The sequence below is a fragment of the Catharus ustulatus genome, chromosome 15, assembly GCF_009819885.2.
Source record: "Catharus ustulatus isolate bCatUst1 chromosome 15, bCatUst1.pri.v2, whole genome shotgun sequence".
Taxonomy (NCBI): Eukaryota; Metazoa; Chordata; class Aves; order Passeriformes; family Turdidae; genus Catharus; species Catharus ustulatus.
The window spans coordinates 439,752-465,390 of NC_046235.1; the positions used below are offsets into that span (position 1 = coordinate 439,752).

At 52.9% G+C, this 25,639-nt stretch overlaps 1 protein-coding gene across 1 annotated transcript in view; it reads left to right on the top strand.

Annotated features, from left to right (window-relative positions):
• Positions 1 to 25,639, top strand: part of FGF18 (fibroblast growth factor 18) — a 61,741-nt gene that overhangs the window by 14,856 nt on the left and 21,246 nt on the right. Inside the window, exon 4 of the mRNA XM_033073633.2 lies at positions 8,980 to 9,160. Coding sequence (XP_032929524.1) covers positions 8,980 to 9,160 — 181 coding nt within the window. The remainder of the gene's footprint in view (positions 1 to 8,979; positions 9,161 to 25,639) is intronic.

A 25,639-nucleotide genomic window follows, 5' to 3' on the forward strand; every position in this document is an offset into this window, starting at 1 on the left:
CCTGGCTGTGCTGGAGGAAGAGCCTTTACAGAACAACCCAGCCAGGGTATTTTTAATTTCTCCCTCTTAATGCTGATGGGTTTTGTAGGGGCTCCATGGGACAGCCTGAAGCAGAGCTCATAACCTGGAGCAGAAATGCTCGTGGAGCCTTTGGCCTGGGGCAGCAGGCTGGGGCTGGCATCGAGGGTGACTTGTGCAAGGAGAATTGATCAGTCCTCAGGCAGGAGCAGGCAGTGGTGGAGCACTGGGGGAGCTGACACAAAAGGTGGAGAGACAATTTACAGGGTGGTGCGGTGCCAGGACACAGGGAATGGCTTCACATTGCCAGAGGGTTGGGTTAGATGGGATCTTAGGAAAAGTGAGACCTGGGAGGGTGGCAGGGCTGGCACAGGGTGCCCCAGAGCAGCTGTGGCTGCCCCTGGATCCCTGCAGTGCCCAGGTCCAGGCTGGACATTGGGCTTGGAGCAGCCTGGGATGGTGGGAGGTGTCCCTGCCATGGCTGGGGGATGGAACCAGATGATGTTTAAGTCCCTTCCAACCTAAGCTGCTCTGTGATTCATTCTGGGGCTGCTCAGGAAGGGAAGTGTGGCAGCAGGGCTGGCACAGAGCGAACTCAGGATGCCTGAGTGCTGGGACTAGCAGGGACTCTTGAGGAGATCCCTTCCCCTGGCACCACCCCGCAGAGGGGCACACCACGAGCAGGAGTGGGACTGGCTGCAGTCAGTAAAACATTTCCAGGAAGGACCGCTGGTAGAGGAAAGTGTTGTGGCATAATCCAGTCAGGCCCCCAGGATCTGTGCTGGATCAGCTCTTGGAGAAGCCCCTCTCACCTGAGCTCAGTGCTTGGCAGCTGTGTGGGGACAGGTGGTGGCCAAGCCTGTTTCCTTTGCAAGTGCAACGCAAAAAGTTCTTTTGTGAGTCCTGGCCTGGGCTGGCGTGCACTGTCAGCAGTTGCCGTGTTCTACCCTAGAGGGAGTTGCTTTTCTGCAGTGGGAGCAGGGAGCTGTGCTCTGGGAGGATCAGGGCACCACATGGGGGGAGCTCCCGGGACAAGCCCTGGGTCACCTGAGGTGCTGCCCCTGCAAATGTTCCTTCTCCTACGGGAGTTTGGTGTTTGGTGATCTCCCATCTCCTTCTGATGGACCCGTGTTCCTGAGCATCCCTGGGGTGTTCCTGAGCATCCCTGGCATTCTTCTGAGCATCCCTGGGGTGTTCCTGAGCATCCCTGGGGTGTTTCTGAGCATCCCCGGGGTGTTTCTGAGCATCCCCGGGGTTTTCCATATTTTCTGCCTTTGCTCCTGTTTTTGTGGCGCTCTCACCTAGGCTGGTATCAAGCGGAAGAGCAGATCGTCACCTTAACATGGCAGTCCATGCTTCAAGCTGACATTTCAAGTCCTTGTGGTGAATAACTCTGCCTCTGTGCAGGGTTTAGGGAATGCCTGAGCTGTTTTAGGGCGGTGGGCTGGGGGTTTCCACTGTGCCCTGCTGCTGTGGCCAAACGGGTTTGCAGCAGGAGTAGCTGCCCTGGGGAGGGGGGAGGAAAGGTCAGGAGTGCTTGAAGCTGGCAGGTTTGTCAGTAATTGGACTCAGGTCTCACTTGAAGAGGTGAACAAATTGCTGGGAAGTGTTTTCAGTGGGTGCTGCAGCTTTGGTCCCAGGAATGCCCTGCTGGGAGCTCTGCTCTGCACTCCTGCAGCACCACTGCCCTGAGAGAGCAGTGGGGGGGACAGGGACGGGGGGGACAGGGGTGTACCAGGAGTGTGCCAGGGCTGTGCCAGCTGAGGTGTGAAGGACACTGCCACTCAGCAGAGTGCAGGGGACAGGATGGACAGACCCTCCCTCCCTCCCTCCCTGGGGACAGGAGGTGCCACAGCTGGACTGGCACATCTGGTGGTGCTGGCTCATTGCTCCAGCCCTGCCCCGGGCAGGCAGCACTTGGCCAGGCACAGGGAAAGTCACAGGGACCACCCAGTTCTGATAAGGGCAATTTAGACAGGAAGGGGAAGACTGTGAAAAGAGGGGCAAAGGGGCACAAAGGGAAGAAAAACCCCAACCCAGTGCTGAACAAAACTGCAGCTGAGGACTGCTGTTAAACACACTGCCTGCCAGGGAGGTCTCACCGGGCCTTTCTCATCCAGAGCCAGCCAGGGTTGCATTAACAGCCTCAGCACCATGGAACAAATTAATCCCTGAGGTAATTGAAATCCGTGAGGTCTCACAATAGGTGAGTTTGACCCAGTGGGATAGAAATAGAACAAGTATTGGAATGAAGGAGTGAAACGAAGTCACACTGTTCAGCCATTGGTATTTCATTCCTAGAAACAAAGGCCAGACAAATGCAGAGAATTCATGGCTCTGCTGGGCATGGTTGAAAGCTGCTCAATAATATCAAGCTTTGAAGGGATATCTCTGTGTGCTGAGGAAGTATATAGCAGAGATATAACAAGCATTAAAAAGAAAAAAGAAGACAAAGAAAGGAAGAAAGAAAGAAAAAGCCCTGCTTGTTCCTTGCTTGATGGATAGCATGGTAAAATAACAGCAGCCATTAACTAATAATAATCATCATCATAAAGATATATCACAACTGCAGAAAAATAAGAAAAGGAGTTAAGGTCTAAGCTGTTTCTGGAGAACCAATGGCAAGCTGTGGCATCCTGCAGGGAGCTGAGCTAGTGGGACGTTGCCAGTGATGTGACCTGGGGCTGCTGCACTCACCTGTTCTGAGCAGTGAGAACAGCCAGATAAGAGGCTGGGGCGGCTGGAGCCCCTCTGGGAGCTGCATTTTGGCACCTCAGCAGCACTCTGGGGCTGGCTGTGCAGTGGGCAGAGCTGTCCTGCCTCAGCTGGGCCTCTAGAAGTCATTCATCAAGGCTGGAACCCTGCTCTTCCCCAGGATTAACCATTTCCCGGGGTGCAGCAAGTTTAGAATTCCACCATGTCACAAATGGTGCAATTGTCACAGTTCTGGCTCTGGCTCATTCCACCATCAAAAGGAGAAACTTCATTTTCTTGAGGGTGGCGTCAGCTTTCTCTAGAAAATGATCAAATACTACCTGATGGGCCATAAAACATTCATTTCCTCCAGCTCTCAGGTTCCAGATTTTGGCACTCCCTGCAGCCTCCCCCTGGTTTCTCCAGGCTCAGTAACAGTGCTCCTGCCATCTCAGATGTGCTGCTGTTGCAGTGGTGCATGGCTGGCACAGCTGGCAGGGTCTCAGGGCTGCAGGAAGGGGCTGAGTGAGTGCTGCAGGTCCCAGAGCTTCACGGGGAGCAGAGGTCTGAGCCTGCCCCAGTAGGTTCCAGTCCCCTGAGTGCACAGGGCAGCTCTCTGAGGAAAGGTTTCACTTGCAGGGCAGTGTTTGGATCCAGTGTGTGTCACCTCAGGGAACTGTGTCCCCTTTCCCAAGCCCTGCAACTGTGCTCTCTTTGGTCTTATTTAACATTTCTGAACCCAAAAGGACGGGCAGGCTTCACCCCCCACCACCCCTTTTCCTTCTGCTTTTCCAGCGCTCTCACCAAAAAGTATTTCAGGTGGAATACAGTAAATTCACAAATGCAAGCCGCACTGAGTATAAGCCGCATCTCTGGGTGTTGGCAAATATTTCTTTTTTTGTCCATAAATAAGCCGCACCTGAGTATAAGCCGCTCTGTCGTTCGCAGCGAGGACCCACATGCAACAAAGTTGCCAATTAGTAACAGAACCGCGGCAGGGCGGGGTTTACTGGCTCAGCTTGGGCTGTGCAGGCTCAGCCCGCTCGGGGCTGCCGATGGGGCCAGGTGGCCCAGCCCGGCGCTGCCGCTCGGCACGGCCGCTCGGGGCCGGCCGCCGCCTCTGGGCTCGCTCGCCCTGGCCCGGTGCTGCCCTGCGGTGGCAGGCAGGGACGGAGCCCCTCCCCCGCTCCCGTGGCGGCGGGTGGGGACGGAGCACCCCACTGCCTCCCCGACCCATGGTGATGGCGGCACGGGTCCCCCCGTCTCTCGCCTGGGCTGCGGCAGAGGAGGGAAGCAGAGAGCTCTCCCGCCTCTCTCCCTGCCCCCTGTGCTGCCTGCAGGGAGTCAGGCTCCAACCGCAGCGCAACAGAGTAACAATTTGTAACAATCGTGAAATGATGGCTTTTACTGGCAGCTACTTTTACTGGCAGCTGCTCGGCTCGGCACCCTGGCTGGCACTTCTGGGGTTGTAAATGTCAGAAAATTATTCACATATTAGCTGCTCCTGAGTATTCGCCGCATTTCCGGTTTGAGAGCAAAATCTTAGTCAAAATGGTGCGGCTTGTATTCGTGAAATTACTGTACTTCGTAAATGCCACTGGCAGAGCTTTTTGTGGAACCTTGGATCTGGTCACTTGGAACAAGCACTTCCACAGGGCTCCATGCTCACAGACCATCCCAAAGGGAGCACAGTCACCATCCATGTGACCTCCCATGGCTGAGAGAGCAGCTTACGTTTTTGGATATTTATTTTTCAAGTTAAAAAAAAATCCATGGGTATCAGGAAGAAGCAAACACCACAGCAAAGCTCAAAGTTGTGTTATTTGGAAAGGCTTGGGTCCATTTGTGGGATTCTGGCACTGTTGCCACATGGCCAGGGTGGGGTGTACAAAGTGCCAAAGTGTCCTCCCTGCACATCTGGGCTCGGAGCTGCTCTCCCAAACTGCTCCTAAACCCAAAGAGGGACCCAAGCACTGCTCATCCATCCCCTCTGGCTCTGTGGCACCAAGGTAACCACATCCTGGCTTTGCAGTTAACTGGAGGGAAAAGGAATTCTCTGTGTTTCGCTGTGTGCCATGGGCAGCTGGCAAATCCTACTGGGATCTGTACGCAGGAATTCTGCCAAAGTCATGGAAGCAGAGTGGTTTGTTACTTGCCTTTGAGAGCTTGAGAGAGATCTGTCTTGGATATCCTCTTGTTGACCTTATTGAGTTAACTTTTCTGTGTTCAGAAGGTCATGGAGAAAATCATTAATATTAGGTTGATTTGATGCCTGAGAGGTAATAAGTATTTCCTGCTTATCAGATGCTTTGAGAGGACTTTGAATAGCCTGATTTGTTTATCTTTGGCCCTCAGCGAGAGGGGTTTGGTGGTCCTGGTTCAGCTGGGAGTGACATCTGGTTTGCTCTCTGCTCAGTGCTCCGTGGCACAAATAGCAGCACATAGGAAATTGTGAAGCCAGCTCCCAGCTGACTTGGCCGTGCTGTGGGCCTTGGACATCTCACGCTGTAACGCTTTGTGACACGAGCAATAACAGATTGACATCCCTGTTACTGGAAAGCTCCAAATAGGAAATGCCGTGGAGGTAGGCTGGGGGCAAAGCCAAAGCTGGGAGTTGGCAGGGTTTCAGTGACCCTGGAGGGGCTGGGAGTGCAGGGAGGGGGCAGGAGCCTGGGCAGGGCTGACCCCACAGCCCTGGAGCCTTGTGCTGCTCCTGAGCCTGTCTGCAGTGATGCTCACTGAAACCTGGGGCTGGGCCAGCACAGTGCTCCCTCCCTCACCCTCTGCCTGGGCTTTAACAAATGGGACTCATTCTTCAGGCTGCAGGGTCGTTGTAAAGCCATCTGAAATGAAATCCACTCTTATCTGAGAATCATTTGGCAAAAAAGCACCTGGGAGTCTTCTGCTGTGGACTCGCTGGACGGCAGGTGCTGGTTCTGGTTGCTTTGGCTTTGGGAAGGGATGTGGGACTGAATGTTCCACCTTGGATCACTGGGCAAGGCCAGCCCACGAGGGACAGCAGCTCCTTCTCAGCACTGAGGCATTTCTGTTGCTGCTGGGGCTTGAGGTGATGGCTGCTTTTAAAAGAAATGCTGTTTATTCCCTTGTATAAACTCTGGATAGCCAACTGCATTTGCATATAATCCAACAGTATTTGGATATTATTACTGAAAGGTGTAGTGACAAATAAATAGTAAATGGATAAGGAACTGATGGAAAGGAAGAGAGGAGGAATGAAAATGAAACCAAATTCAATGCTCTGATTTAACAGCTGGGATTTGGCAGGTTATAAATTGTTGCCAAAGAATGAGATGGAATTACCCAAACCCACTGTCCTGAGATGATGAAATCAGCACACACAGACAGCAGCCTGTAGCAGCTGGGCAGACAGACCATAACAGACTCCCAGATCCTGGGAGAATCCTGTCTCCCGTGTCCCACAGTGCTGGCAGAGCTGGAAGGGACAAGCACCCTTCCCTTCAGGGCTGTGTGGAGCTGTGCCCCAGGCTGGGCTCTGCTGCCTGCAGGGAGCTGGGATGATCTGAGAGGCACAGAAGGGCTCTCACTCTGTGTAGGAAGTGTCCATGTGCAGTAATAGCATTTCAATGGTGAAAACTAAAAAGGAAAACTTGCTTTGGTGAACAGGAGTGAAAGCCCTTCAGTTTAAGGGACTTCAGACATTTCTGCATTCAAGTGTTCGGGGGTGCATGTGCTTGGTTTCAGGTGACCTCCCTGACTGAACACTGGCAATCAGCTGCCAAAGGAGACAGATGTTACTCATTTTGGTGAGATTTATAAAGAGTCTCTCCTGTGGTATATATGCATGGGCTTCCCTATCTCAGAGAGGTTTGCTTGAGGGAGTGCACCCAGTAGGGAAGGGGTTCTGTGAGAGCGGATTTTAGCAATGATCAAACAGGTCTTATCTCACGAGATCAACTCTGCATGAAATTTTATTTTTGGGTATTGATATTCTCTGCTGCAGGCCAGATGCAGCCCAGGCTGGCAGGGTTAATTCCCTCTGGCCACCCTCCAGCAGAGCATCCTGTTTCCACAGGGTGCTTAAGCGTGAGCTTATCTTTAAGCAGGTGGCTAAATCCGGGTGGTTTCACTGCTGCTCTGCCCACAGCTCCTGGCCAGGGGACAGCCCAGCTGCAAGGGGAGTCCCTGACTGCTCCTGCTGCAGGATTTCTGCCCTGGGGCAGAGCTGGGCACTTCCTGGGGCACTGCTGCAGTGGTGCAGGCTGGCCTGGCTGTTCTGGGTCAGCAGCACCTTGCCTGGGGGTGACACTGCCAGCTCCTTGGACAGGGGAGGGGGAGGTGTCACCCCCTGTGACACCCCCTGTGACACCCCCTGTGTCATCCCCTGTGTCACTCCTGTGTCACCCCCTGTGTCCTCCCCTGTGACATCCCCCTGTGACATCCCCCTGTGACACTCCCTGTGACACCCCCTGTGCTGCTGGAGCCCTTCTGGCAAAGGAAAGAGGTGCTTGATTAGCTGAGCTTAGGCAGGACAGTGGTGACAGAGGTGCACAGGTGACAAGGATGCACAGATGACAGAGGTGCACAGGTGTGGTGGTGACAGAGCTGTGTTGGTGACAAAGGTGTGCTGGTGACAGACTGGAGCTGAGCACTGAACTGGAAGCTCCCTGGGTGCACCTGGGCCCACCAAGGCACCGCAGCCATGGGCTGGGGCTCTGCGGTGTGAGTGCTCCAGAGACAATTAGAAGAGAATTAAAACATGTTTTGGAAAACAGATTGCATTTTCTGTTGGGAGTTTCCAGAAAAGCAAAGCAACCTGCCCTTCCCCCCACTTCAAATCCCACCTGTTTTGTTTTTTCCCTAGAAAAATGTGAAATTCATTAACATGTGGTGAAAGCAATGTGACGACGTCATCTTGATTTAAAATCTGTTTTAAATCTCAAAATGATGGAGCTGGAATTTTAGCTGCAAATAGCCTTGCTTTGTGGGCACAAGGCAGACTGGAACATCCCTGGGTTTGGTAGTTCAGGATCCTTTGCAACAATGGGATTTGTAAAGAAAGCAAGAAAAGATGCAGCAAGGAGAAAAGAAATTGCTGTTATTTCTGTCAAAAGCCAGGTGCTGTGTGCTGTGCTCAGGTGTGGCTGTGGTGCCTGGGGAGTGCAGGGCTAGCAGAGCCCAGCTCTGGGCTGGCAGAGCTCTGGCAGCACTCAGCTGTGGCCCCTGCCATGCCCTCTGCAGGGGCTGCTCCTCTCTCACTGCCCCAGCCCTGGGTCCCAGCTCCTGCCTGCGCTGTTTTCTGGCAGTGGGAAATACTGTGAGCCCTCTCTGTCACCTCTGACACGGCTGTGCCTTTCCCAGCACTGCCCTGAGCCTCCCTTGCCCAGCCTGAGCCTGTGCCTTCAGCTCCCTGTGGGCTTCTGGCAGCCAAATCACAGCTAAATCACTTCCTGCTCAAAATGACAAATACCAAAATCCCAGGTTCCAGTGCCAGCACCAAAGGCAACCCCGCAGCATCACTGGGAGCTCCTTGCTGCTGTGCTGAGCTTGGCCTTTGGCTCAGGGGGCTTCCTGCAGCTCTGGTGCTCAGCAGCACTGCCTGAGCTTTTCTTCCTGCCTGGGTGTCCCAGATAACTGGGAATGCTGCAAAATTCTCTTGAGATTTTGACTTCCAGGCTTCACAGTATTTGCTGGTATGAGATGATGTGCAGAGACTGAAGTGGGGCTCTTTTCTGTGTTGTGGCCATTTTCTTTATGTGTTTTAGTCTGGAGTGGATCTGAACCAGGATTTATTGACATTTTCCATTTTCCCTGTCAGTTCCCTCCCCACACTGATACATCAGAACACTTTTGCTTGCAACCTGTTCTTCTAAGTCATTTATTGTCCTGTAAATGGAGTCTGCCACCAAAATGTTGCCCACCTGTGAGTTTGGAGTGGACAGCGTGGATGTTGTGGTGCCAGTGCTCCACAGATCACAGATGAACAGATCGTGGGACACTTTTGGGGCTCTCCCATTGTGAAGGTGTGAGGGGGTTTTTGGGGGCATGCTGCCCAGTCTCCCCCTTGACCAGGATTAAATCAAAGCAGGGAGGAGGAGCAGTTTTTACTCAAGACCTCCCAGTGTGGCTGTAATCCCCAGGTCTGGGTTAGCGTGGAGAGCCAGCTCTGGGTGGAATTGCACTCGAGCACCTCGGGAAGGGCAGCCAGGTGTGAGTGCCCAGGCTGGTGTGCAGCCCTCTGCCCAGAGCCCTGCTGTGCTCAAGGTGTGCTCTCTCCCATGCTCTCAGATGTTTGCTGCTGAGGAGAACGTGGATTTTCGGATACACGTGGAGAACCAGACGCGGGCGAGGGATGACGTGAGCAGGAAGCAGCTCCGGCTCTACCAGCTCTACAGCAGGACCAGCGGGAAGCACATCCAGGTGCTCGGCAGGAGGATCAGTGCCAAAGGAGAAGATGGAGATAAATATGGTAAGAATATTCACTGGGATCCCCCAGACTGCAGGCTTTAATCCAGGGTGTTGTGCTAGAACCTCTTGGGAGAAAAACAATAAGCACAATAAAAAAAACAAAATAAAAGGGAAAAAACCTTTCCAGGTTGGGACTATGAGATTTGTGTTGCTGGTGCTGCCTCCCAGCTCAGACAGTTCCCACAGTCCTGCCATGCCCCAATTTATTGGTGTGTGGCTGAAGAGAAGAATGAGCCACGAGGCACCAGTTTGTTTACTGCAATTCATAAATGACACTGAATTGGTAGCTGGGGAAGTCCTTTCCCTGTGAACTCCTGGGCTCTGTTTGGGTGAATCCAGTGTTTGAATGAAGCACTCCCATCTTTTCAGGGGGTGAGATATTTGGTTTGAACTGAAAGTAGACTTTGAGGGCTTTGAGAGCACCCAGATCTCACAGGAACAGCAATAGTTACCATGTGCTAGCAGTGCATTCAACTGTTCTTGTTGTGATCTGCACATGAGCAACGTGGTGGAAATGCTGCTGGAGGCTGGGGCTGTGAAAAGTGCTGGAATTCTGCTTCTTTCTGAGATGGATGCTGCTGAGATGCTTTTACTCCAGCTGGCTCTTGGGAGGATTTTGGGGCTGCTGAGAGCACCGCTCCTGTTGGTGTTTGGGATGTGCAGCCCCCTGTGTGCCCGTGCTGCTGCAGAGCTGGGTGTGGGAGCTCAGCGGCGCTGCCACTCGTGCGGGATTGTCTGGTGCAGCCCTGCTGAGGTGGAGCTGGGCTGACAGGAGGGCAGGACACGCTGTGGGAGCGGCTGTGCCCACAGGCTGAGCACTGAGGGAGCTGAGCACCGCGCTGTGCCAGGGCAAGGACAGCCAGGGAGCACCTGGCAGGTAGGGAGTGACCCCCAGGACAGCCAGGGAGTGACCCCCAATGCTCTGGTGTGCCCCTCTCACCTAGCCCCTCTCTCAGAAAAATCCCTGCCTGAGATCTCAACCTTGTCCTTTGTCATTCCCGAATTCCCGGCTATGACAGGAGTGGAAAGTGCCCCTTGTGTACTGGCTGTGTCATTTTCTGGCACTGGTTCTTGAGCTGGGCTCGGTGCTGAGCTGGCCTCTGTGCGGGGCTGGGCTCTGCGCTGGGCTGGGCTCAGTGCGGGGCTCTGTGCTGAGCTGGGCTCTGTGCGGGGCTGGGCTCTGCGCTGGGCTGGGCTCAGTGCGGGGCTCTGTGCGGGGCTGGGCTCTGCGCTGGGCTGGGCTCAGTGCGGGGCTCTGTGCTGGGCTGGGCTCGGTGCTGAGCTGGGCTCTGCGCGGGGCTGGGCTCTGTGCTGGGCTGGGCTCAGCGCTGAGCGCTCCTGTCCCTGCTGTCAGTGCCCTGGTGGAGCTCTGCCCTCGCTCAGAGCAGGCGGATTTACCGTGGCTGCGGCAGGGGAGTGTTCCCGGGAGCAGCTGACAAGTGCTAATTTATGTGTCAAAGCCCATCTTGTCCCCTTCATGCATATGCAATCGTGTCTGAACAACAAACCCGTGCGGGAGCGGGGCGAGGGCGGTGCTCGACACTGCGGGCCGGGAGCTCCTGCATCCCTGAGTGCCTCCAGAATCTGCCCCTGAATCCCTGAATGCCTCCAAACCCTGCTCCTGAATCCCTGAGTGCCTCCAAACCCTGCTCCTGAATCCCTGAGTGCCTCCAAACCCTCCTCCTGAATCCCTGAGTGCCTCCAGAATCTGCGCCTGAAACCCTGATTGCCTCCATACCCTGCTCCCCAATCTCTCCCTGTCCCCCAGCCCTGCTCCCCAATCTCTCCCTGTCCCCCAACCCTGCTCCCCAATCTCTCCCTGTCTCCCAGCCCTGCTCCCCAGTCTCTCCCTGTCCCCCAGCCCTGCTCCCCAGTCTCTCCCTGTCCCCCAACCCTGCTCCCCAGTCTCTCCCTGTCCCCATACTCTGTTCCCCATCCCTCCCTGTCCCCCAGCCCAGCTCCCTGAGTTGTTCTCCTGCAGCCCCAGCCCCGTCCCTGGAGCCTCCTCAGCACAGGCTCTAGGCTGTGGAGCCCTTTCGGCCCCAGCCCTGAGGAAGGTTCTGGAAATCTGCGCTTGGTGCTGCTTGGCATTCAGAGCATGACAATGAGACAGTGAGGGGGGACAGGGACGGGACCCCTCAAAGCTGCAGCCTGGGATAACAGAGGGGGGAGATGTCGGAGTTACTGGAGTGAGAACCGTCTGTGTTCCAGCCCAACCTGGACACAAAGGCACGACACAGGGCTCTTTATGTGCTAGGAACCCTCCCCCGGAGGCTTTATTATGGACTAACCTTTGATCAGGACCAGAGAGAGGCTTAAACTGGGTCTGGGGATCTCAGCAGTGCAAACTTTTGATGCACATCTCCGTCCTGCCGGTCAGCTCTGCGGCTGGAGGAGACCCCTCTCCTCCCCCGGCAAATGGCCGAGTGTGCCCTGCCCTTCCCTTCCCCTGCCCTGCCCTTCCCTTCCCCTGCCCTGCCTCTCACGGTGTGCCAGAGCCGGGCTTGCCAGAGCCGGGCCACCCCGCAATGGCACCGGCTCCTGCCCAGGGGATGTGGGCCCGTGTCCCAAGGACTGCGGCTTGGGGACGACTTTGGGAGGACAAGCACGTCAGAGACATGTCTGAGGAAAGGCAGAAGGTGGGGAAAGGTGCCCGAGAGCTGGCTCCGTGAATCTTCCCAACGTGCCGGTGCCGGTGCCGGTGGGAGAGGTGGCACCAGGCGGAGTGATGGTTTGGTTCGTGGGGAGCTCTGCCGGGGCAAGGTCCCTGCTGCTCACCACCAGCAATTAGCACCAGCCCGTTTAAGGACAGCGGAGCAAATAATCTTTTAGCACCTCTTTCCCGTCTTTACACTCACAACAATGTCCAGATGCCTTTTTTCTTTTTTCCTTTTTTTTTTTTTTTACATACCCAGCTTCCAAATGGGAGGGCTGTCCTGCCTTTGAAGGGAGGTCACTTTTATTGAAAGGTTTATTGGCTTCTGTACAACTTCTCAGCTTTTGGCTGCAGAGAATGCCCAGGGCAGAGGGGAGGTGGCAGAACTCGGGCAGGGTGGCAGGTCCGGGGCAGGGTGGCAGATCCCAGGCACGGTGACACATCTCTGCCAGCCCTGGCCCAGGGGGAGTGATGCTGCAGGGCTGGGGATCCACCAGGGATCCACCACAGGAATCCCCTCGGGCTGCTCCACCCAGGTGTGCAAAAGGCAGAACTCCTGCTCTGCAATGCACAGTTCTGCTGCCACAATAATCCCGCTGTGTAATTTTTGGTTTGTGCGTTCTTCCGGGCCAAGATCGGCCCTGTGTGTCAGATTATTAAATGGCAAATTAAGTCAGTTAATAGAATTAATTGAGTCGATGTAATTCTTTTAATCAGATGGATTTGATCCCTTCTCAGATGAATTAGAATCCATTAACAGATAAGTCAATTATTGGACTAAATTAAATCTAATAATAATGCCGGCTGCTCACAGCAACACTAATTAATCTAAATACACTTACCTATCTCCCAAGGTTGTTTTTTTTAAAGGCTTAATTGATGTTCCTAAAGTGCTCTGAGATCTTTAGATAACAGATGATCTATGTGAGCAAAATATTATCTCTTAACAGACTATAAACTAATTAAAGGACTGATCTATTTACAAATTGCATTTTTACTTTAATCTCTTCGACCTATTCAGAAAGAATTTGCACTGGCCCAGAAAAACAATATTCCTATTATAAGCTTATTATTACTTTACAGGTTCCTAAGTGATCCTTTCATTCAGAAAATGAAAGGGTGAAGGAGAAAAAACAACCATTAAAGTCCTGACAAAAAAAAAAAAAAAAAAAAAAAAGAAAAGGACCTGGAACCTTTATATTCTACCTCCGATAAATGGTACAGATAGGGAAGAGAGGGATCAGTGACCTGAAACCTTAGATCCTTTCATTTATTTTCATTTCACAAAAGGCAGAAGACATTCTATCCTGTTTGCTCACGGCCTGTGTATCCGGCGCAGCTCTCTTGCTTGGCTGAAGGCATTTTTTGCCTCATTTGTATTTCACAGCCGTGGGGTTTGGGGTTTAATTTGTCCCCGCTCCTGCTGTCCTGCGGGCACTGAGCAGTGTCGCAGCAGAGGCGTGAGAGCCTTTGCTCCTCTTGGGGAGCAGCTGCGGTTTGGGGGGTTTGGGTGTCCCGAGGCTGGGCTGGGGGCTGAGCACTGACCCTACCTTCCAGGTTTGTCCATGGATCCCATGGATCCATTCCATCACAGCCCCGGGAACACTCGGGGCTCCCTCACGAGCTCACAAACCCTGCTTTGTAAACCTGCTACAGCGGGGGTGCTTTTTGGGGACAGAATAAACACGGGGACCTGCAAGGGGTAGGGCACTGGGGGACAGCAGCACCGGACACGGGGAAAGGAAAGGAAAAAGGAAAAAGGCACAGATGTGCTCCGGGGTGGTGCAGGACAGCAGGAGCCGAGGCCATCGGGTGTCACTTCCCGGGGCCCCGCTGTGTTGGGGATGCTGTGCTCTGCCTCCTGCCCACCGGAGCACATTACAGCTGTCTAGACACCAGCCTTGCTCCATCCTGCCAGAGATCTCATTTGTGGTACAAGTGGGCTCTGTTCCACGAGGAGGTGTAATATGTGTGGAAAATATTATTATAGCAAAATAGGCTCCTTTAATTGACTCTAAATTTTGCAGGATTCCTTCCTAGGTTGGGGTAATCCAGTGCTCTCCAGAATTAATGGCTGACATAGCACTTCTCCGGGCCTGGCAGCCTGACAGCTAATTTAGAACTCCCTAAACTCATTTCACTAATGACTCCCATTTGTTCTATCTGAAAGCCTGGAAACAAATGCAAAATACCAGTGCCATTGTCCCATCTTTAGCAAGTCATTCTTTCCCCTCGGTATTTCTGGCACCTTAACAGCAAGCTGCCTTGGGAAATCTGATTAACCCGTTCCCTTCCTGGAATACTTCAAATCTATTTTGACCCCTCTCCTAGGAAGAGCAGGAGTGAAAACCAAAACTCATTGTGGCTGGGCGGCTCAGAATTTATCTGTAGGGAAGATAAGAGATGTAGCCCAACCAGCAATTCGGATTTGTGAAATGCCGCTGTATTTCCACAGTTTTTCCACGTGTATTTCCAGTTGCTTTCCTTGCCAGGAACAGGTGCGTGCAAGGGTTTGTGTGTCGGTGCAGCTCAGCCCCAAATCCCGCATGAGCCGGGATCTGCTTTGTAATTTATTGTGCTGCCCCATCAGGATGGCTGTTTCCCATTTAACCCACGTATCGCTGCCTCCAGTCTCTTCCCATTACAGTTTTGACATCACGACAAGACAAATAAATTTTTTAAAGGACCTTTTATCTCCTAAACCATTTATTTTCACTCACTTAGCCCGGGGGCAGACCTGACCTCAGCCAGGGATGATCACTCACCGTGGCAGCTGTGCAGTCAGATGGGGCTGGGGCTGCCGGAGCCTGCAGCTGCTCTGGGCTCTGCCTCACCCGTGGTCCTCGGAGCTCTGCTTTTGTTTGGGCCTTCAAACATCTCCTTGGCATCTGGGCCACTGCTGGAGCTGTCCTGGAAAGCACAGGAGGGGATGAGCTGGAGCTGCAGGCAGCTCAGGGCTGTGCTGAGCCAGGAGCGGGGCTGGGGATGAGATGGGATGGGATAATGGGATGGGATGGGATGGGATAATGGGATGGGATAATGGGATGGGATGGGATGGGGATAGGGCTGGACCTGAAGCTGAGGGTAGAGCTGGGGATGAGGATGAGGATGGAGCTGGGGCAGGGGCAGGAACTGGGGCTGGGGCTGAGGATGGAGCTGAGAATGAGGATGGAGCTGGGGATGAGGATGGAGCTGAGAATGAGGATGGAGCTGAGGATGAGGATGGAGCTGGGGCAGGGGCAGGAAATGGGGTTGGGGCTCTCAGCTTGCTCTGGGCAGCGAGGGCTGCTGGCTGCCCTCACCTTCCTGGTGGCTCTGGAAGGTTCCATTTGGAGCACACTGTATCTTACACAAACCATCTGAAGACATCCTCAGCTTTTATTCTGCTGTGTTCTGTGCCTGTGCCAGGATGGGGAAGAGCCTTGCTTAGGCAGGATGAGAAGTTTTAGAGAAATTCAAGCCTTTTTGGTTCATGACAAACCTACTTCAAACAATGAATTTGTTGCTAATTTCCTTTACTTTTGATGGTTGCTCTCCTGCTGCAACACACCTGAAGCCCAATCTCTGTTTTGTGCCTTGTTTTGCACTAACAGCAAAAGCTTTTGTTTATTTTACTTCTTACACCACACTGATTTTGGAATTCCCTACTCCTGGATCTTGAGATAGCTTAACTTGACTTTCATGGGAAAAAAAAGGATCTCCTTTTAGCTCTGTATCCAAACTTCAAGTGTCCACAAGCACTGCTCAGGGTTTGGAGAGCATAGGTCAGCAAATATTAGAAATAACGAGGAGAGGTAATGTAGAGATCTGCTGATCATTTGTCATTTTTAATTTCTGTGTGGAGTGGAAAGTGAGCTACATAGTGAAAAATATTTTCATGCAAGTCATAAAAGGGTTTTTGTTAACAGTTTGTGTGTGTGTGTATAATTCTGCACTGTGATTTAAGTGTTCCCATTAGAAATGCAGAATAGGAAATAGGATCCCATCTGTGAGCAATTTAAGAGGAAGTGAGACAATGGAGTCGATTGCTGCTTCGGTTTAGATAATCAATACAAATATTATTAGTACAGTGATTTATCTTCTTAGACACTTTATGAAAATGTGAATGTCAGCCCCTGAAGACAGGTCAATATGATGTTATCTGCTCCTGCCTTGCTGTGGTGCTTTCCCAGGAAGGTCAGGCAGCTGCTTTGTTAAATGTACCTGCCTGGCCCTGATCAAAGAGCACAGAAAAAAACTTGGGGTTTTCCTTTCTCCTCCATGGCTCTGGGAATGTGCTGTGCTTGTCAGTGTAGTGATTTCTTGTGTCAGAAATTTGTGTGGGGGGCACTGGAGGTGATCTTTAGGGTCCCTTCCAACCCAAACCATTCTGTTCTGGAAGAAGTTTGTGTCCTTTTCAGTCTGTTTCTAGGCCAGGAGTGATTCTGTGCACAGATGCTGAGAGCTCCTTTGGGTTTATTGCAGGTGTTCTGTGTTGGTGTCTGTTACCAAACCTTGCTTTGCGCTCTCTGAGGTTCTCCCATGTCTAAGCATTTGGCCCGGCATTGATTGATCCAAGTCGGTTCTTGGGGTGCAATTAAAAGTGCCCTACAAATAGGAGAGTGTGCATTCCCAAAAGGGTTTTTAATCGCTTTTACTTTGGAGAGGAAGGCAGGAAAACATTGTCACAAATGCTCTTGTACATTTTGCTTTGGGTCAACATTCCTGTACATGATGTCAAGTGGCCAACGAGATTTTTTCCTTCACAAGAAACATTTGGAAGAAATGAGAAACTGCCTAACTAAGGACAGGATGGGAAATAGAAACCTGATATGAAGATTACACTTCTTGAAGGAACCATGGAACCTGTGGGCTGCAGCTGGAGATTCCTGGAGTCAGATTCCTGAGACTCATGGTGCTGGCATTGGCCACAGCCCTGACCTGAGCAGCTCTGCTGCACCTGCCTGAGCTGGGCCGGACCCTCCAGGCACTGCCACAGAAAGAACTTTGTTCCTTACCATGGAGAGGCCTGAATTTCATCACCTGGCTGTCCTGACCCTCAGCCCAGAGCCCAGAGCTGGGTGTGCCAGCAGGATGGGAGCTGCAGATGGAGAGGTGCTAAAGAGACCCTGTGATGGACACCACGCTCAGAAGCAATTCTTTGATGCTCTGAGATGCTGTGAGGCCCTTCCTGTTTTCAGGCTGGGCTTTCCTCAAGAAAGGTGTTACATTTATAAAAAAAACAGGCACTGCAGTCGCTGGGATTTCACCTCAGCCCTTTGAAAAAGCAGATAGCCAGGAATTTCCGCAGCTGCAAGGTGGAGGACAGCAAACATTTCCCAGGGCAGCCGTGCTGTGGGGCTGCAAGAACAAGGCCAGGCCCCGCAGAGCTGCTGTGAGGAGGAGAAACTGCTGCTGCAGGAGCCCGAAAGGGAGCTGAAAACACCCCCAGGAATGACTATCTGTGGCTTGAACGAAATAGTGTCCGATCAGCACTCGGAAACCGCTGATCCTCCCGTTCCAATACTGGCATTTTCCAGCCTGGCTGCCAGTGGCATGCAGGGGGAACACGTGTGGTGTCTGCGCTTGCTGGGAGCTGCTGCAGAGGCACTCAGGAGCCCCATGAAAAGGAAAAACTCCTTTTTCTTCCAGTGAGGAAGAGTGGGGGTACTGGGGTTCAGGGGAAGTGGGCACGTGGCTGCACTCTGAGCATCCCTTCTGATGAGCTGTGCCAGCAATAGACAGTGCCCACTGTGGTCCCTGAAGAACTGTGAGTATCCTGAATGCCCATAACAGACAGTTCATGCCTTTGTGGTGATGTGGAGCTGAGAGCTTCTCAGTGTGACCTGAGCTGTGTATCTTGTGTATGTCCCTGGGCTGTGTATCCTGGGCTGTGTGTCCTGGGCTGTGTGTCCTGTCTATGTCCCTGGGCTGTGTATCCTGGGCTGTGTGTCCTGTGTAGGTCCCTGGGCTGTGTGACCCTGGGCTGTGTGTCCCTGGGCTGTGAGCCCTGGGGATGTCTCTGTCCGGACCCTGCTGATGCTGCCTGCACTGCTGCAGCTTGGAGCACAACTGGGCAGTGCTCAGATCATTTTTGCCCTTGTCTCTGTGAGCTGAGAGATGTGAAGCTGTGATGCTTCTCCCCCTCTGCATTCTCAGCTGCCAGAAAAGGCTCCTTTCCCCCCAGAGCAGTGGGAGCACAGCCCGTGCCCCTGCTCTCACAGCTGTGGCGAGCTGTGGGTGCTGTCCAGCAGCGAGGGCAGCCGTGCTGGCTGGAAGGGTCTGGCCCCAGGCAGCACTGGAGAGGAGTCCTTGTTCTCCTCCGCTGCCCAGCAGCTCTGGCCTCACCCCAAAGCTGGGCTGCTGGGGCAGAGAAGGAGCAGACATTGCTCCTGAGAGGCTCAGGGTTGTTGAGAGCCTTTGGGGTGTGACTACACGGTGGTGACATGCTTGGGACCCTGGCTTCGAGCTGGAACGCTTTGGTTTATACCTGATGTTCTCAAGTGCTTTGGGAAGGCCAAGCAAGAGAGGTAATGGGAATTGGAGTGTGAGAGGGGAGCTGAGAGATCAGGGGACCCACAGCCTCTGGGAAGGAGCAGGGAAGGAACAGGATGGCATGTAAGCACCAGATAAATGTAAAAAATGTTCTGCAGTGTCCCCAGTGCTTGGCCAGGGACAGCTGCAAGGCTCACAGCTTGCAGGAGTGAGTACTGAAGCAGCCTGGGGATACTTTGGGCTCCTGGTCCCAAACCACATCTTGGGGGGAGTGAGAGGGTGAACGCCACAGCTCCCAGGGCTGGGCTTGTCCTGTTGGGTCAGAGATGTCGGCCCAGGTTCCAGTGCTGAAGGAACTTGCCTGAAGGTGACTTCAACATAAATCCCCAGTCAGGATTCTGCTGGTTGCATGGAGGGATCACAGGGCTGGATCTCTGTTACAGCCAAGCCTTGATTATTCTTTTCCCTACACTCCTGAAACTCCACCGACTTCAACAGAGCCGTTCCTGGAGCTCCTGTGTGAGACTGAAAGGAGATTAAGTGCCCAGCAGTGCCTCTCATTCCTCCTGTGTCTTGCACCTTTGTTCAGACCTTGCATTTCAAACCATTTTAACGGTGGGAGGCAAATCAAAGCTGTTAGGTTTGAGCCGGTGACAATGGCCTGGTGCTGTGTGGTGTGCCCAGCCCCTTGCCTTTGTGCAAGGTTTGTGATTCTTGCCTTTATTTCATTTGCTTCGGCATCTGCATTTGTAACCGTTTTTTTCAAGTGAAGTTTCTGGCTGGTGACTCATTAGGAGTAAATAGGCAAAAGGATATTGACTTTACACCTACTAATTTGGGGGTGCTAACAAGCACATGTAAGAGCTTTATAGTCACCGGGTAAATTGTCCCACCTGGGGGGGGGGCTGGAGGAGGGGAGATGAAAAGCATTACAAAGAAACAGCACTTTTGTTCTGGCTCCCAGCCTTGGCTGCTCCTGCTGCTACTGGAGATGGGCTGGACGTTTGATGGTCACCATCGCTGCTGTGAGCTTCCCAGGGTTTTCCAGCACGGTTAGAGCTGTGTGGGCACAGCACCAGCTCCTGGTGATGGGATGCTGGGGTGCTCACTCAGACATGAGGGGCCCTTGCCGTGGCTGCGGAGCAAACCCTCCTTGCTGTGCTGTGGGTCAGGGTGTGCTGTGCCTGGGAGGGCAGCTGGGCACACTGCAGGGCTTGAGCCCAGCTCCGGGGGGCTGCCAGCAGCAGTTCAGCAGTGTGGGGTGGTCCCTGCTGGCAGACCTGGCTCCCTGTCCCTGCTGGCAGACCTGCTGATGCTGGGGCCAGTGCTCAGCCCTGCTGCTGGCCCCAGCCAGCTGCAGGTGTGTCTGTCCCTGTCCAGCTATGGCCCCAGCCAGCTGCAGGTGTGTCTGTGTCTGTCCCTGTCCAGCCATGGCCCCAGCCAGCTGCAGGTGTGTCTGTGTCTGTCCCTGTCCAGCCATGGCCCCAGCCAGCTGCAGGTGTGTCTGTCCCTGTCCAGCCATGGCCCCAGCCAGCTGCAGGTGTGTCTGTGTCTGTCCAGCCATGGCCCCAGCCAGCTGCAGGTGTGTCTGTCCCTGTGCAGTGCCACAGCAGTGCCACCCCACGTGTGCTCAGATCAGGGTGTCAGTGGCTCAGAGCTGGAGCACAGCTGGCAGTGCTGGTCCCCAGCCCTGGTGGTCCTGCTGGGGGCAGAGGGTTGGGTCACCTTTGGGAGCCTCCTCAGCCTCAATTATTGCTTTGAGGAGCACCTTTCAACACTGTCTGTCAGAACAGAAGTGTAGGTAAAGCCCCTGGGGATCCCTTGCTCTGAGGGCAGGCATTTCCCTTTGGATGCATTCAGTGGCACCCTTGGGAAGTGACTTCTGTGGCTTGTCCCCATTCGTGATTTTTGTATTGAGTTTCTTAAGAATGCATATTGCTTAAAAGACTGGAGTTAGACTTTTTCATTCTCCCCCTTTAGCCCTTCTGCCCTTTTGCTGAGGCTGGGGTGACCCAGCTGTGTGGAAGGGAGATGCCACCCCATGGGGTGTGTGAGCTGCAGTGTGGTTGATCTCAGGTGTGTGAGCTGTAGTTTGGTTGATCGCAGGTGTGTGAGCTGCAGTGTGGTTGATCTCAGGTGTGTGAGCTGTGGTTTGGTTGATCTCAGGTGTGAGCTCTTGCTGATCTCAGGTGTGTGAGCTGTGGTTTGGTTGATCTCAGGTGTGTGAGCTGTGGTTTGGTTGATCTCAGGTGTGTGAGCTGTGGTTTGGTTGATCTCAGGTGTGAGCTCTTGCTGATCTCAGGTGTGTGCTGGTGGGGTGAGGAGCTGCTGCCACCTCTGCTCCTCTCTGGACTCGAGTGTGCTGTGCTGTGTGCTCAGAACAGAAGGGATCTCTGGCTGTATCCCAGGCTCTCACTCTGTGCCCGTGACTTCAGCCTCAGCCTTTCTCCTCCTCCCTGCTGACCTGGCTGCAGCCAATATCTGTCTCTCAGCAGGAGGAATCTGAGGAAATGCAGCAAACTTCAGCTCCTGGGGCTAAACTGTTGTACTCTCTAACAGCAAACTGTGTTGAACTAATTGACAACCAGCTTTAAACATCCCCCAATCAAGCAAACACATTGATTTATTTTTTCCTCTCTTGCCGAGCACTAAGCAGCTTGCAACTTGGTTTCCTCCCCAAGAAGTGGATAACTCATCTATTGTGCAGTAAAACTGATGGGCAGTGTTGACTTCTATACAATCCTTTCAGTATGTTTAGGGAAGAAGGAGTTCTTATGCTTCTATGAGTGTTTGACCACTTAAAAAAAAGCAAAACAAAAAAAAAAAGCCCAACTCGAAACCACACACAACAACAAAAGATGATCCATTTTCTCTGGATGTCTTTGAAAGAAGCTTAGTTTAGAGACAGACTGGAGAGAAAGGCTATTGATTTTGTTTGACCTCCAAAGACATTGTGGTCAGTATATTTTCCCTGCTGGAAGTGGTTCAGGGCTCTGAATTTCCGTGTCAGCGTTTGTATCCCGAAGCTTTTGCTGCTTCTTCAATAAATAGCAAGCTGTAGGGAAAGGTAATGCTGGGGTAAATTTATTCCCCTCTGGATCTGCCCTTCCTTTCTTTTTCTTTCCTGTGTTGCTGATGAAGCAGTGTAGGAGGCTGTGCAGGTTTGTGGGTTAAGCTGAGACTACAGGCGTGGTTTTGTGTCCCTCTCTTGCTTTTTCCAGGGCTGAGCCAGGTCCTTTCCCAACCTCTTGCCTGCACCAGCAAGGAGCAAGATGCCTTTGTGTGTAGAGTAAAAAATGCTCTAAAACTGCCACTCTCTCTTCTACCCTGATTATTCTCACCCTCTGCAGAGGAAAGCCTTCCTGATTTTTGCTTAGTCTCCTAAAGAGAAGCAGATTATTCTGTCTGGGCCTCGTTGGTACTGGCAGTGCTGTGGCTGTCCAGGTCTGTAGTTCTGTAGATGTTCTTGTGAATGGCTCATGGCAGCTGCTGTGCCCCTCTCTGGCAGCCACCTGCTGAAGGCTATATCCCAATTCCTGGGGGACAGGAGGGCTGTCAGGTCTGAAGGAGCTCCCTGGAGATGAGGAGTGCCAGCAGGGATCTGTCCAAGCCCGGGGTCAGCTGTGTTCTCTCAGCTCACAGAATGCCTCCCGTGCTGTGGCTGAGTGTGTTCAGCACTCTGCTGCTGTCACCCTCCGTGGGCAACCTGGCACAGCTGCCCCAGCACAGCCAGGTCCTGGAAGGGAGTTGCTGCTGTTGGGCACCAGCTGCTGAGCTTTGCCAGCTTGAGCTTCATTTCTAAGGCACAGGACAGAGCTCCTTCGTGGCCCTGCTCAGAGGAGGGGCTGGTCCTGCCCTGCAGCCTCCCTCTGCTCTGCTGAGCTCTGGGCAGCCTGCAGTGCCTGTGTGGGTGCTGACAGCTGCAGGTCACCAGGCTCTAGAAAACTCCATTTCCCGGAGAGCAATGGCCAGGGCATCCCTACAAGCACTGAATGAGGATTTATTTGTGCAGTCTGTGCCAGCCAGGCTCGGGCTGCAGCCCATGCTGCACTGCTGAGCCCCCAGAGCTGGGCTCTGAGGGGTCTCCAGAACCTTTCCCTGCTGTCCTTGGCCCAAACGCCCCTCTCCCCACATCTGAATATTCAATTACATGAACTCGTTGCAAATGGCCCAGCAGTCACCTCCGGTAGGGGTGAGAAGAGGGAGCTGGAGCTGCTAAACCTCTGCACAAACACGAAGAGGAGCTAGTGGGAGCGGGGGGATTTGCAGGTGGGGTCCTCCTGTTTGCACTAGGTGGGACAGGGCAATGCAGAACGGCTGCCATGGGACAATTTATTAATATTTGTTACTGAATTAATATAATACTTATAATTATTGTAGCCATTCATAAGAATTACTTATTATAATGTTCAGAAATAAATGCAATTGTTGCTATTAAATTAGTACAATGTTCATCAATGTACTGCTTGCTTTGCTCCTGGGCTTGTGGCCTCCTAGGTATTGTCCACTTAAGGTCCCATGGAGCTTTGTTCATGAACAGCAGGAACCTTTGCCAGAGCCTGGTGGTGCTGGAAGGACAGGTACTCACAGCGAAATCAGCATTTTTAATTTATTATTTAAGTACTATTTATTATTATTTATTATTTAAATACTGCTCTGTTACCCTGTGGCTTCTGGCTCAGCAGGACATTGGTGAGGGATCAGAAATGTGACAATCTCTTGTGAAGGATCAACATCAAAAACTAAGAACATGTAGAAAAGCAGAGATGTCCTTGTGTCTTAAGTGCCTGTAATCTGCTTCTCAGAGCTGGGTACCAGAATATCCCTTTGATTCTCAAAGGTAATTGCACCTCTTAATTAGCTGGAGAAAAAAATTCCCGCAGCCTGAGATCTTGCTATATAAATTGTAATTAACCCCTTGGCACTGGAAGCTGAGATTTCCTGTCCCCGGGCACGAATGCAGAAAGCATTAGCAGCACTTGATGTCAGGCCCAGGGCAGCCCAGGGGTCAGGCTACCACCCCAAAATCCAGCTGTGCTTCCCAGGGCAGCCCAGGGAGCAGGCTACCACCCCAAAATCCAGCTGTGCTTCCCAGGGCAGCCCAGGGAGCAGGCTACCACCCCAAAATCCAGCTGTGCTTCCCAGGGCAGCCCAGGGAGCAGGCTACCACCCCAAAATCCAGCTGTGCTTCCCAGGGCGCTGGGGAAGAGCCAGGGAGCCACGGGAACCCAGGGGAAGCTCTAATGCCCCGTCTGGGGGTCTGAGCTGCTTTCTCTTCAGAGCTGAAATGTCCCAAAGGACAGCACAGAAAGAGCCCAGCCCGGGAAGGGCTGGGAGCGAGGAGGGGATTTGGGAGACGACATGGCCGGGTGCCCCCCACACCCCCAGCCCAGCTTTGTGTGTGCCAGACACACTTGGCTGTGCCTGTTGTGTGCAGGGCTGGCCCCCCACTGCTGCCATTCACAGCATCCTGCTTTTTGTCTCCTTGTCAGGCTGGGGGATGAGCCTGGCTCCTCACACTGAGCTGCTGAAGTGCCAGCTTGGGACAGAGGTGACAGCAGGGTGGGGGTGCCTGAGCCTGCCTGCACCCGTGCCACCTCCCTGCCTGCTCCTGTGCCACCTCACACCTCCCTGCCTGCTCCCCGCATCCTCACTGAGCTCAGAGCAGGGCCAGCCCTGCTGGGAGTGTCACAGCCACATAATGGTGTGGGAGGAATCCTGAAGGTCAGGCAAGCACCGAGCCCTGGAGCTCCTCAGTCCTTTGCTTCCTCTGCTCCTCTGGGTCCTGCTCCCTGTGCCAGGGCCAGGCTGCAGCTTTGTGCTGGGCTGTAACACCCCTGGAGAAGGTGCTGGTGGCCAGGGGCTCTCTCGTGCCAGCACTGTGGGGTCCCCACTGTGGGGTGTCCTTGGGTCCCTCTGTGCTGCTGGGACTGGCCATGAGTGTCCCAGCAGTGACTGCTGAGCTTAGGTGGTGGTAGCAAACGTGGGGACACTTGGTCACCTTGGCAGGGCTTTGTCCTCCCATGGGGAGGGTGGGACAGCCCAGTCCTGGGGCTTGGCACGGAGATGTGGCCAGCAGGGCTGCCTGCAAACACCCAGGGCTCTGTAGGGTCAGGGTTAGGGCACTGTGCACTCCCACTGGAGGGAGGTAAAAGCAGGGCAGTCAGGAGGTGTCCTGGCAGGAGGGATGTGATTGCTGGTGTGGGGCAGGGAGTGCTGGGTTTGGTTTGGGGTTTGTCCTGTCTGTGTTTGCAGGTCCTTGGAGTGAATTCTGTGCTGAGCCCTCCTAGCTACATGAGCTCTGTCAGTCCCAGGTTGGATGGATGGGGGCTGCACCCCCAGATCAGAGGTGTCCCTGTCCTGTAGTGCTGCACCCTTAGATCAGAGGTGTCCCTGTCCTGTAGGGCTGCCCCCCCAGATCAGAGGTGTCCCTGTCATGGGACTGAGTCTGAGCTTTAAAGGTGGCCTGGGTCTCTAGATAACGGAGATAAATAGCAAAGAATGCAATACAACACAGATTTTCTGCTGTCAGTGCTGCTGCTTTAAACTCACAATGTGCCCCCAAAAAAGCTGCTGGAGATATTGCCTCTTTTCTTTGCTGCTCTTTTAATGCCACAGATGAGGACTGGCTTAGTTCTGTACTTGATATATTATATTATATTATATTATATTATAATCACGGGATCTGCTTTTCTTAATCCAAACACTTATGGTTTGAATGCAGAATTATATTTGAGATTTTTTTAAGTACCTTTATTAAAACATAAAACTAATTTTACGGTTCTGACAGGTCTTATTTAAATACCGAGTGCCAGATGCCGTTTGTCCCAAATGACTTCAGGAAAGAAAAAAAAAGACTTTCAAAACTTCTCATGCAATTAAAATGCAGTAAAAGGGAAGTATATAGTCTTACATATGCTGAGGACTAGGGGTAACAGTTTAAAGAGAAGTCCTGTGATAAATGTTTCCAAAAATAAATATGTGAAACCAAAGGTGCTAAAGGGGGAGTTAATGTGATACCTGATTTTTGGGTTTTGGCGGTGGTTGTGTTATTTCTGGTGTAAGAATTGTGCTGTGTCTGTAGGGAGGAGCCTCTGCAGAGGGGCTGCAGCAGAGGATTTTCTCAGGCTCCTTCCCTGAGCCTCCTCAGGTGCAGCTGTCCACAGGTACATCATTCCTTTGAACTGTCCAGTTCAGTCTTTGAACCCTTACCCCAAAACTCTCTCGTATCCTCTGAGCCCAGATTTGCTGAACTGCATTTAATAATTTCTTTAAGCTGGCAAAAGGAAGCTTCAGCAGCACAAGCACTGAGAAGTCAGGTGTCTTTGAAGCTCTGTTTGTGACCATGTC